This window comes from Spermophilus citellus (genome assembly GCF_964194105.1).
Source record: "Spermophilus citellus genome assembly, chromosome: 2".
In the NCBI taxonomy this organism is placed as follows: domain Eukaryota; kingdom Metazoa; phylum Chordata; class Mammalia; order Rodentia; family Sciuridae; genus Spermophilus; species Spermophilus citellus.
Genome location: NC_138183.1, coordinates 13,375,287 through 13,388,175, shown reverse-complemented (window position 1 = coordinate 13,388,175; position 12,889 = coordinate 13,375,287). Strand labels below are relative to the sequence as shown.

The 12,889-nt window shown below is 51.9% G+C and overlaps 1 protein-coding gene across 15 annotated transcripts in view; it reads left to right on the top strand.

The window, feature by feature from the left end:
- Window positions 1–12,889, top strand: part of DAB2IP (DAB2 interacting protein) — a 250,603-nt gene that overhangs the window by 104,371 nt on the left and 133,343 nt on the right. For 14 of the 15 annotated variants that reach the window (XM_081311391.1, XM_081311388.1, XM_081311389.1 and 11 more), the window contains one exon: window positions 2,439–2,584. The exons of the other annotated variant lie outside the window; for it this stretch is intronic. In XM_081311391.1, the coding sequence (XP_081167517.1) occupies window positions 2,439–2,584 (146 nt within the window). The remainder of the gene's footprint in view (window positions 1–2,438; window positions 2,585–12,889) is intronic. 15 annotated transcript variants of the gene reach the window in all.

Genomic DNA, 12,889 nt, shown 5'->3' with positions numbered 1-12,889 from the left:
TGGGGTATGGTGGTGGGGCCAAAGGGAACCCTCCCTGTTCTCCTGAGAAATCACTCTCCCCATGATCTGAGCTCCTGGACCTAGTGTACACTGCTTATTCCATAGTGTTCTTGACTGTCAGGGTCACTGTGTTTAATGCACACCAGGCTCTCAATAAGGTGACTGAGAGGATGTTATAAAGAGCATTGAGTCCCAAGGTCATTGCTATTTCCAGTGGGGGGTAGATGCCATCCACGGTAGGTTTTAAAGAGGAAGCTGCTGTCAGAGAAGCATTAAGTGTCTCATAGGAGGAAGAGTGGGGAAGAGGAAGTGGCACACATTCACCCACCCTCCTGGAGAGGAGAGGACTTTATTTTTTTAAAACTCAGAAATAGGATCAAGCTGTCAATATTGCTGCAGAATGAGCCCCATAAATTGTGAAACATGCTTTGTGGTTCTTTGTACCACAAGAGTGTAAAAACTGACATTTTCATCAGGGTAGAAAATAAAATCCAAGGAAAAGGTACAAGGCCTTTGGGGGAGCTTGCTTGACACAATACCTGGGACAGTTCCATGCAGGCAATCCAGGTGAGGCTGAGGTGGGGAGAGCCCAGAGTTTACACAGAGGTGCAGATCGCTGCCTGCATGCTGTCTTCCAGAGTCTGGTGCTCCAAGTCTGCGGTGCCTTGCCTGCGGGTCACCCTTCTGAAGGAGGCTTCCTTCTGCCACCTCTGATACTGAGAGATTTTTGCTGAGCTGCAGCTCATTTGAATACCTTGACAGGTAATGCTGGGCTGCAGAGTCAGATGCATTTGGACTCCACCATTCAGGAAGGCCTTTGGGTGAGGTGATATGTCAGGCAGATGTTAGAGGATGTGCAGAATGCTGACAAGTGATCACAGGGATAGGTCTCCTATGGATGTGAAAGGTTGAGGAGGAATAAGTAAGGAGAGAAAAATAGGAAATGGGAAAGCTTGAAGAGGGTGGGCAAAAGAGGGATGTCTTATGGAAAAATCTCTGGCATTAGGCAGACCTGGAGGCTGGGTGTTCTTGGGTAAATCACTTTACCTCTCTGAGCAAGGCTTCATGTGCAGATAATGTTTTGCTGTTGTTTTTTGTTTGTGTGACTGATAGGAGATAATTCATACAGCTAAGGTTTGACCTTGTTGTGTTTATGGTTCTCTGGCCCTAGAGCTGGACAAATTCAGCTCTACAGCCAATGTCCAACCCACTCCCTGGACCCAGAGAGGACTGCCAAGGCAACCCGTATTGCATGGTGGATGAAATATAGTTTTCAGATTGTGTACAACATCAACTTTAAAATAAGCTATTCTTCCATTCACTTGTGTTGTTCAATCACTTGGATTTGGAGGTAGGGGCAGTGTGTGCCAGAACCCTTCCCAGAAAACTCTTCTTCCCTCAGGGATTCCTCCCTGCAGTTTTCCTGCCTTGAGCTGCCTTCATGTTCCAAGCCCTGCAGAACCCAGGCTGTGGGTAGCCTCTGGAGTCCCTATGTCCCCATCACCTGTAAAGGGAGCACTGATGCAACCCATTCTTCTCTGCAGCTCTTCCATTAGTCCAGAGCACTTGGAATGGGGCAGCTTCAAGCTGTAACCTGAGTTCTAATGCAGCCTGGTAAATGGAAGAATGGTCCCAATGGGGTGTCCCCAATCTTGAAAAACACGATAGGGGTACCTTGCGCTTCAGTCCCTTGTTCCTCGCCCTAAACTGAGTGTTAGGGCTCCTGTCCCCAAGGTGGTTGTCCCTGCTGGGGTACAGTAGTTTCAGACTCCACCTGCACAGTCAGAGGCTGCCACTTGGGTTAGAGGTCTAGGTGGTCAGGGTACCAGGCGGCGGTCGGCTGGCCCCTCAGAGGACCACGCGCCTGCTCTCTGAGCCTTAGTTCGCCCCATCTGTGAACCGCGGGCTGACAGCACGGCCTCACAGGTGGAGAAAGCGCTTTATCACTCCTCGACGGGGCAGGGGGCGTGTACTGCTCCAGGTGGGTAGGGAGGTGACCTCGTTTCCCCGCCACAGGCTGCGAGGCCAGGCGGCGGTGAGAGGCGGCGGTCTGTCCAGGCCCCCGGGGGTCCCCGCCCCTCGGCCCCGCCCCTCTCGCCCCGGCGCCGAGGGGCTCGGGCGGCCTCGGCCGCGGTCGGCTTGGCTCGGCTCGGCGTCGCCATGGCAACAGCGGCTTAGGGGGCGGGGGCGACGTGGCAGGCTGGGCGGGCGGGCGGGCGGCGCGGGGTGGGCTGGGCCGCGCTGCGCGGGCCGGACCGTCGGCGCTCGGTCGGCGGGCGGGCGGCGGCGCTGGCCGCGAGCTGCTGGGGCCGAGCGCGAGCCCGGCCCGCCCTCGGCCGCGCGGCCACCCAGCAGGGTGCGGGTCCCGCGCGGGTCCCGGCCCGCCGCCGCCGCGCTAACCCCGCCTCCCCTTCCCCCTCTTGTCGCCCCGCGCGCAGGGCTTCCTCAGCCGCCGCCTCAAGGGCTCCATCAAGCGCACCAAGAGCCAGCCCAAGCTGGACCGCAACCACAGCTTCCGCCACATCCTGCCGGGGTTCCGGAGCGCAGCCGCCGCCGCCGCCGCCTCCGCCGCGGACAATGAGAGGTGAGCCTGCCGCCGCCCGGCCCGGCCTCCCCGCGCCGCCGCCCGGGATGCGCCCCGAGGGCGCGGGGACAAAGCCTGAGCCCCGGTTCAGGCGCGCTACCTGGGGGGGGGGACCCCACGCCGCTCTCAGGAACTTGTGGGGACCACCTCGGACCGGGGCCCGAGGCGAGGACTCTTTCTTTCCCCCGCTGGGTGAGGTGAGGAGGGGGTGTCCGAGGCCCGGGGCGAGGCCGGCGGGAAGTGCGCTAGCCGAGAAGTCCGGTCTCGCCTGGTCGAGGTGGGCATTGTTTCCCGGGCCGTGCAGTGCCGGAGCTGGGGACGGAAGTGGCGCCTCCACCCCTAGGACCCATCCCCTGGCCTCGGGAGCCCCCCGGGTGTCCGATACAAAAGACATTTTTCGTCTGGGTTTTGCTGAGACCCTGCCGCGCGGTGGTGAGGAAAAGGGTGAACATCTGGAGGGGAGGAGCAGGGGGCTGGGCCGCTTAGGGGGCACATCTGCTCTAAGTAGGGCACGTGCTCCGCTGGGGGCTGGGGCGAGCAGTGCCCAGGCCCTGAGTTCAGGGGCATGGCCAGGAAGAAGGGCCTTCCCAGCCTGGGCAGCTGCTTCCCCTCCTCACCTCTACACTCCCAGGGGTATCTCCTGCTCCTGGCAAGCAGGGAGCAGGTGTGGAAATTCCAGAGGGAGGTGGCCCGTGGGGCAGAGGAGAGGAAGAAGGTGGTTCAGCCTGCTGGGGAGTCACCGGCAGTGGAGCAGGCTACAGCTCGCAAGGGCAAGCCATCCTGGCCACGCACGTTGGGGCACTGGGCGGGCACAGCCTCTTGGGGACTGGGTCCTCCTCCTTGAGTGGTGCCAACCACAGGCACCTTTCCACTCTGCTCAGGCAGAGCATTGGATTCTTCTACCAGTTAGAACGTGTCCCTGCCTAGCCTGTGGAGGTGAAAGAGTGGGGTGCACCAAGGAGCTTTTCAGCATTCAGCCCCAACATCTCAGGCCACTGGCAGCTGCCTTCACTGGGCTGTGTCCGCGTGTACGATTGGCACTCCCTGTAGGGGAAGCATAGGTAGAATGAAAATGTCTCTCCCCTCCTCCTTGGTTCCAGCTGGCAAAGGAGTGCAAGTTATAGCCTAACTCCTGCCCAAGGTTGAGTGTCTTCTTTAACTGACCCTAGCATCTTACCAGAGAGTACCCCTCCACATCCCAGTAGAATTGCCAGACCTCTAATTTCCATCAGCCCAGAGCTGCTCTTTCCATCCCCACCACTGCCTGCAGCTGGCTCCCTGCCCCAGCTGCCAAGCCCAACCCTGGGCAGGACCCTCAGCCTTTCTCTGATGGCCGTGGTGCCCCAGGGGACCAGGCGTGCCCTGGCAGGAAGATGCAGCCAGGCCAGAGCTCAGTGCTGGGTGCAGCCACTGCGTCTTTGAAAATCTCGCCTTCCCATCTTTGTTATTGTCTGGGCGGCAGGCCACCCGGTTTGCTACCTCCTTCCCTCCGCCCGGCCCCCACCTCCAGCTGTCTTCCCCAGGAACATGCCCTTCTCTGCGCTTTCCTTGGCAGGGGTCAGGACCCTCTGCACCCGCATGCGGGGGCTTGTGTACGTAACCTGTTTTGTGTGCATGTGGTGGTTGTTGGGGAGCAGAAGAGACAGCAGGCATCCGGCCTCTGAGTGTGTCTCCCCTCCTGGGAGCAGGCGGCATGCATGTCGTGTTTACCTCCCTCCAGCGGGAAGCCGGCTAAGAAACCCAACTGGCAAGCGCTTGGTTGGCAACCCTGGCAGGGAGGTCAGGGCATGGCTAAGATGACCTCGTGCAGGTCCTCCCCATCCTGGCTTTAGGTCAGCCTTGCTACATGTTAAGGGGGTGCAGAGTGGGGGTTGGGAGTGAAACTACAAGCCTGGTTTTGAAATTGAGGGTAAATGGTAGAGGTGGGAGCTGAATGTCACTGGCAGTGGTGGAATTGTCTTACTAATTTTCTGTAAACAAAATCTGGCTTGGTGGCTTCTCTGGCACAGAAAGGGAATCTAGATTTCCCATGAACAGGCAAAGAGACTGGGTTTGAAATCCTTTTACCCAGCCTTGGAGCTGAAAGACGAGGGCTCCTGATTTGTTGCTTTGCTTAGGAATAGATTTGCCCGGCTGCTGCTGGGGTGGGTGGGCAGGCAGATATTTCTCTGGGGCAGTCCCTGGAGTCTTTCTATTTGGAGTTGAGTGAGTAAAACTAACTATGGTGACCCCTCTTCCCCAGCTCATGGTCAAACCTGGTTAGTGGAGAGGTACCTACTCCTACTCTTCGAGTGGGTTGGTTGTGTTAGTGAAGGCTGGAGGAGAGAATAGGCTGCCTTTGGTTTGGCTTAGCAGCAAGGAAGAGTTGAATCCTGTCTCCACAGGACCTCCACTGGCTGCCATGTCTCTCCTTGGGGGCTGGGGTAAGTGCTGAGAGAGTGGATGGGGACAGGGATGGGAAAGGGGCTGAGGGCTTCTAGGGTGGTAAGTGTGAGCCTTGTTCCCCGTGGCCCTCCCATGAAGATGAACAGCCCGGGGCATTGTTGGGTGGCCACTTGAATCCACCTTGGGGTGAATCTGTGATTTATATGGTAACTGAAGAAGCTTTGTGGCATGCTGCCTGTGTGCTCTGCAAACTGCTGTGTTAGGGAGGTTCTTTTTTTGCACTGAACTCTCTGATCCAGAGGTTGGGAACCAGTTGGTTCCGTGCTGCGATCTTTCTACTCCCTGGGAGAGGAATGTACCTAAGGTGTGGAAATGCTGCTCTCTGATTGTGAGATTGGAGTTAGGCTAGCTGGGGCTTGGTGGACTCAAGAGCCATAGGACAGGTTTGAGCCTTTGTACTTATTCTCCTAAATCTGGCTTTGGGGGAGGTTCCCAGCTGGTCTGCATAGTCCCTGGGCTCCTTAGACACTCATTTCTCCTTTAGAGGCTTTGGCAATAAGCACCAAGGACAGGTAATCATTTCTCTCATGGATAGCAGAAATGAATGCTGCTCAGAGCGCTTTCCAGGTGAAAGGTGTGCTGGCAAAAGCATTTTCATTTTGCAAGCTGGAAATGTGGTTCATTTACAGGGCTGTTTTAATGTTGGTAAAAGTGATACAGGATGTGGTGGTTCTGCCTTCCCAGATGATGATTTCTAAGTGACTCATTAATTTATTAATGTTCCTGAGGAGTGGCGGGGTAGGGGCTGGGGGTCAACTGGCATTATTATTCTTTCCTCATCCCTTTTTCCTCCTGATACTGTGCTAAGATTGTGTCTCCTCTGGCTCTCCACTGGTCTCTATCCCTGTAGTGGCAGTACCCCATTCCCTTTCTTGTCAGTTGGCCTAGTGCAAGACTTTACTCGTAAACGCAACCTGGTGCAGGTGAGCAGGGCTGGTTCTGCAGAGATGCATTGCCTCTTCCAGGGAATGTGTGGGCTGTTGGAAAAGTTAGTAATGGTGGGATTACAGATGATGGAGGACTAGGAAGGGGAGATACTTGGAAGTTGTGGTGGGGGCTTCTGGGGATTCCCCAACGGCCCTGAGTAGGCAGAGGTCAATTCTGTTCCTTGGGGGTGAGGCAGTCCCTGAAGGAAGGAGAGAGAGGAAGCTTGGTAAGGAACAGGGGGAAAGGAAGGTAGAAGTTGTTCTCTTGCTTTGGTTGTGTACAGTCCTTCAGAAGGGGCTGGGCACCCTGGCCTGGATGTGTTCCCATTTCATCCCCTACTGTAGGCAGGGAGGGTCTGGTCCTTCTCCACCTTCCCTTGGGGCTGGTTTGTGAAGCATGGAGATGGTGAGATGGTAGGGCGGTTCAGACCACACCAAAAGTAATGGGAGTATGTGATCTTTGATTTGAAGCCAGATATTCCTGGGGCAAGTCACTTAGGCTTTCTGAGCCTCAGTTATACACTTGTAAAATGGGCACAATGATGAAAATGTCCTTGGAGACATTAATATTAATACATTCAGCACATACTTATTTGAAAGTATCTGTCCTATTCAGTGCTGTTTCTTTAGCATTTAGCACTGGGTCTCTCACATTTCTTAAAATGTTTCTAAAATTTTATTAAATAAAAAATTCCGTGGGAAAGAGTCAAGTGTTGTGTGTTTTCAGTCTTAGTTAATATTGCTAGGGATAAGTCACTTTGTCTTGGTAAGCCTCAATTTTCTTATCTACAATGTGGGAATAATAAGAAGTTACCATGCAGTGTCATTCTAAAATTCAAGAGAGATAATCGATGTTGCTGTGGCTGGTAAAGTGAATTAAGCCAGGAAGATCTTTATTAACCTTGAACACGAGAAGTGGCTGGGCAAAGTGACCTTCTTCCTTTTTATACCTGGGGAAGTGAATCTCTCCTCTGTGTGTTTTAAAAGTCTATCTGAAAAGTTCATTGCTGCAGGGATGCTCTATCAGGCAGGAGGATTCCAAATTTAAGACCAGCCTTGGAAACTTAGTGAGACCCTGTCTCAAAAAGTACAAAGAGCTGAGGATGTAGCACAATGGAGAGAGCTCCTGGGTTCAGTCCCCAGTACCAAGAAAAAAAAAAAAGTTCATTGCTTTATCTTTATTTGTTTTTTGGCACCAAGGATTGAACCCAGAGGTGCTTAACCACTGAGCTACCTCCCCAGCCTTTTTTATGTTTTATTTTGAGACAGGGCCTTGCTGAATTGCTGAGGCTGGCTTTTTTTTTTTTTTTTTTTAATATTTATTTTTTTAGTTCTCGGCGGACACAACATCTTTGTTGGTATGTGGTGCTGAGGATCGAACCCGGGCCGCACGCATGCCAGGCGAGCGCGCTACCGCTTGAGCCACATCCCCAGCCCCCTGAGGCTGGCTTTTAACTTGTGGTCCTCCTGTCTTAGTCTCCCAAGTCACTGGGATTACAGGTGTGCACCACCATGCCCTGTTTCATTGTTCTATCTTATGTTTGAGCCACCCTTACTTTTAATAATTTAGGCATTTAGTTATGTCCAGTTTTTCTTTATTAAAAATAATGTGGGGAATTAAATTCTTGGGTATTAATTTTTGTCTATCTCTGACTTTTTCCCAAAGGATAAAGTTTTAGAAATGGAATTACTAAGTCAAAGAATATGAAGTTTGAGGTTTTTGATAAAAATACTTATCACCAAAAGCCTGTAATTATTTACTCTCCCCTAATTTTTGAGAGTGCCTACCTCTTTCCTTACACTCTTTAAAATAATTGAATGTTATCATTAAAGTAGTCACTGTCATGAATAGGTAGAAAAATGGTATTTCTCTGTTATCTTTCCATTTAGTTGTTTGTTATTGAATATTGCTTTCCCAAGTTTAATGGTCAATGGTGCTGCTTCTTTTGAGACTTGTCTCTTCCTGTCCTTTGCCTCCAGAATGTTCCCACAAGTCCTTTGCAGAACTCTTGGTTGCCTTGTTTGGACTTCCTCAGCGCCCAGAGGCCAGTGTAGGTGGAGCCTGCCTGTTAAACTCTACAGATAAGTGGTAGGACAGGGAGTTCATTAATTACCTGCAAGGACTGCTTGCTGGGCCTTGCCCTCCCTCTGCTCTCTTCTCCCTGCCTCTCCACAAGGGAATCAGATTTAATTCTTAATACAGCAGTTGTTCTAAGGAGGCTTTGTGTTTATATAGCACTGTGAGAGCTCTTCTGCCCTACAGGGAGATAGGCAGTGAAGGTACTGTTAGATCCAGGGAAACTGAGGCATGCCCTCAAAGGCATGGAGGTGGGACCTTCAGAGTAGTCAGGCCCTTTAACCAGAACCCCTCCTGACTGCAGCTTTTAACTTGGAGCCTTATGGGCACCTTGGGGGTGGGGGCAGGGTTGACCAGAGCCATAATTGTGAGCACCTGATTCTGAGCCTCAACTCCAGAGAGGAAAGGGAAAGCCACAGAACACGACTTGGACACATAGAAGAGCCAATTTATTTTTGCTTTCTCATTTTTATTGCCCTCCTTTTATATCTGCAGCTCCCTTGTGTACCTTCCAGAGATCTGAACTGGGCAGTATTTTTAGGAACGGTGGAAATTAGCTGGTGAGAATGTGATCAGCTCCAGATTGGGGTTTCAAAGGCTGGAGAACCCTTTCTTTGAACAAGTGTGTGTACATGTTTTTGTATTTTTGCTAGTATTCCCCTGTCCTTGTGAAGGTGTCTATATGTGGTATGTAAATGTTCTTGTACATGTCTGCATTTTAAATGAGTTAATACATGTACAGCTTTTGGAACAGACCAATATGACGTCATGTCAGATTGGGCCATATGAAGTAGCTATTTTTGTAGATTAAATATAGGTAGATGACTCAGTGTAAGTGCTCAGTTAAGTGTTGGTTACAATTATTATTATTGTGTGCTTTCTTCTTGTATTTGTGTGTACCAGTGTGTGCATGAGTGTTTACATATGCCCAGCTGTGCTCAAGTGTGCAGCGTGATCTCTTTGGGTCCCCATGCATGCATATCTTTGTACATGGTGCATTTTCTGTCTGGGCATGTGAACCTTTGTTGGCTGGTTTTATGAACAAGCTGCCCACTTTCTTGGGAAGAATATCCCAAGTTCTCTGACTATCCTCTTAACTGGATGCCAGGCAGCCTGAGGGTACAGTGGGATCTCCTCCAGTTTCCCCAAGTAGCCCTGCCTATTACCAGGCCTCACGTCTGAGGATATGCAAATCAACTCTTTAATGGAATTCCTTTGCAAAATATTATTTGAACCAGAAAGTTAATTACCAGGCTCTAATTAATGGCTATTTTAGAAGGCCACAGAAGTAAACTGGAGGAGATCATAAGGAGACTGAATAGGCAAAAAGAAAAAGCATGTGGCTCCCCCAGTGGCTTGGTGACTCTTTGGGGGGGGGGCGGCGCTTGGCGGGTTTGGGGTGCCAAGTTTCTCCTGTGCTCTGGGCCATTAGCCCACTCTCCTGTGGGGTTGGCTGTTGGTGATGGGTCAAGCTCCCCTTGCATGAAGAAACTCAGGTGGTTTTCATCTTCTGGCCATCAGACTATCCAACCTTCTAGAAGGAAGGCCTTGGAAAGAATCCCAGCCTGGGATGGGATGTGTGAGTAGGTGTGGACTGGAGGCCTGAACTGAGTTAAGGCTGTCCCTGCTTCAGAGTGGCCAGGTGACATGCCTAAGACCAGAGTCACTGTCCACTCTGCCTTGTGCTTAACCCCTTTTTTACTCTGTGGGTCCTGCAGAGGATACTCACCCCTGGCTCTGCTCCAACCACACCCTAGGAAGCTGCCACCACCAAATCTCTGCCTAGGACCCAGCTCCCTGTTCTCAGCTCCCGAGTGCTCAGGGTGGAGTCACCTGTGGCCCATGTGTGAAGTGAGACCCAGCTTGTACATCCCTTATCTGGGCTTTGGTCAGGCCCTGCCTATTGTTCTCTACAACTGTGGACAAGCCACAGTTCCTTTCTGCACCCCTTTTTGTCCATCATAATCCTGCCTGCCACCTATCTCAGAACACCTGCTCATCCCTCACTCAGGCTGACACCAGGACTCAAGGGACTAGTGTGATGCAGGTGATATGGATGTTTCCCTCCTGGACCCAGGTGTGCCTGCTTTCCCATTCCCTTCTGAGTTACAGGGTATCTGTCTTCCTTGGGCATGTGACTGCCCATCCTTGTTTGCACAGGCCACACCACATACCCTCTTGCATGCACACACGAGACCCATCTTTGGCACTTAAAAAGCAAGTCCCCATGGAAGTCACCAGTTTTGCATTAGATGTCTCCATCTGTGCCAGGTGGGTGGTGAGATAAGGTCCCAGAGGAGGGAGGTGGAGGCAGGATTTATCCCTCTTGCAAGGGTCCCTGGCACTCTGCCTGGGAATTCCTTGGGCATTTCTGAGGGAGGGTAAGAAGTGAACTCAGGCTGGAGGTCAGACTCAATCCTAGGAGTATGCTAAGAATAATAGGGCCTCTGCTCTTGCTCTGTGTTCGCTCAGGAGGCCTGCATGCCCGACTCTTGGCTCATCCCCTAGTAGACCTTGGCCAGTGACAGTGCCTTGGTGGTTGGTGTGCTGGGTGGAGGCACTAAAAGAGCACTTTGTGGACTGCACAAAGGAGGTGTTCAGGGTTTGCCAGAGGGATGGGCCAGTGGGCCGCCTCAAGACCCTGCTACTTCAACCTTCCCCCAGAGGCAGCCGAGCAGGCCTTAGCCCTCTCTCCATCTTCTGCCCCTCCCACCACCCCTTGTGGGTATGGCTCAGGTTGGATGAGAGGGAGTTCAGGGATTATAGTCTTGGTTCTACTGCCAGCTCAGTGTTAGAAGAGCCCCCAGAGCTCTTGGGTTTAGCTTTGCCTCTCAGGGCCAGTAGCACAGGAGTTATTTCCCTGTTCAGTGCCTTGCAGGGTTTGTTACTCAGGAGCACAGTGACCCCTTCCCTCCCCCATGGGGGAACTCAGGGGCCCTGCCTTTGTCCCACCTGGCTCAGGCCACCCTCCCATCCCCATTTAGGCCCTGCTGGCACCTTCTGCCTGTCGCCTTGACCTTTCTCCAACAAGCAGAGACCTTGTTCACAGGCTCAGTCTGATGGTAAAAGAGCACATTGGGCAGAGATATGGATGGCACCAGGGTAGCATGGGCTCTAATTTGATGCGACGTTGTCGTGGGGAGTTTTCATACCGAGGGCAGTGAATTAGTGTAACATCTCCCTGTGCCCACTGACTAAGGGGAAGTTAATTTCTTTTTATTTATTTATTTATTTATTTTTATTGTTGGGGAAGTTAATTTCATGCTCTGTCTTTTTGACATTCATAATCAAAGCGTTGTATTGCAGCTGCAGATTGTTAGCACGTGAAGGATGTGTGAGCCTCAACAATTACTGTTTCTGGCAGGGGAGGAGATTGATTAATAGATTGTTTCCAGCTCCACCCCCTCTGTTCCTTATCCCTTCATGCCTTCTTTCTTCTTTCCAGCCTCCTCAGATTGCATCAGGAAACTTAGCTCACAATGGACTGTGATAAAAACTCCCCTCTTGTATGCATAGACCAACAGGGGAGGGGCCCATACAAGGAGGAATTGCCTGGAATACCTAACAAAATGCAGGTCTTGAGCCCCACCCTAGACCTTCTGCATTACACTCTCTGAGTGGGTGGGGCAACTGTGTTTTCCCAAAGTTTGAGAACTCTTGCAGAGGGGTGAGAATTGTGCCACAGTGTGTGCCACTGGCTTGCCTAAGCACTTCCCAAGCTGTATTCTTATTGATTCCTCATGGCAGGAGGGTTTTTATTTCCTATTTCACAGATGTAGAAACTGAAACCCAATATGTGAATGGCCTAAAATCACCCTTTGGGGAAAACCCCCAGCCCAGGCAATTTATTCCCTGGATGGGGCCTAAGAGTCCCACCATTAGTCCATCTTGCCATTTGTTTTTAAGGTTGTGAAGGCTTTTAAATAAACTCTCCTCAGAGCAGTAGCAGGAGCCCTCTCTTGTGCTTGCATGGGGCTCCCCCTTTGGAAAGCTCCTTTGACCAGTGCCCTGGTTTCCTGGGGGTGCTTGGAGCAGCTGAGGGTGTTGAGATCTGATGATCAGCAGGTGAGTGAGGTTCAGAGAGGTGAAGGGGCAGAGCTTAATTTGGAACTTGGCTCCTAATTTCCAGGAGCCTACCTCTGCGACCAAGACCTACTCCTCTGGCCGGTTCCCTGGTTATGGGTGGAGAAACTGAGGTTCAGAGAGATGAGGTCACTTCCCAGGATCAAACAAACAGCTGTAATATAATTCAAGCCCAGCCTGGGATGGGATGTGTGAGTAGATGTGGAGTCAAAGCCCCTACAAGCCAGTATTTCAGGACTGAACCAATTGCCATTTGCCCCCATTTGGGAGTGGAGGTCTTTCAGCAAAGCTGGAGGGGTCTTGCTCAGTGATGAGAGCGACTGTCTATGGAGAGGCCAGGCCAGGTAGGGTGCACTGCCCCACCTCCCTTCCCTGTGGGGCCAAGTATTTGCTAGGACCGGGGATTGAGGATGGGTGAAAGTGCAGGGAGATCTGGACCTGTGAGTCAGGAGCTGGAATTTGAAAAGCCAAAGCCCTGTCTCCTGCACTGCCCATTGATGAGTAGTTGATCTCCCAGGTCTGGTCCAAGGCCCACCTTCGCCAGCAGCTTTCCTCTGAGCCTCAGATTCCCTGTCTCAAAAAGCAAAACCAGAAACTAATATTGCAGGCGCAGGATTCCTGGAGGAAAGCAGGCTGACACAGAGGGGTGCATGAAGTCTTTCCTGGGGTTTGGTTTGCTGCATTCAGGTCATGAAGCCCCTGGAGCTGTTGTAGAATGGAGCCATTGTAGCGGGGTGGGACACAGATGTCTTCCATCTTGCTGTCTTCAGGCAG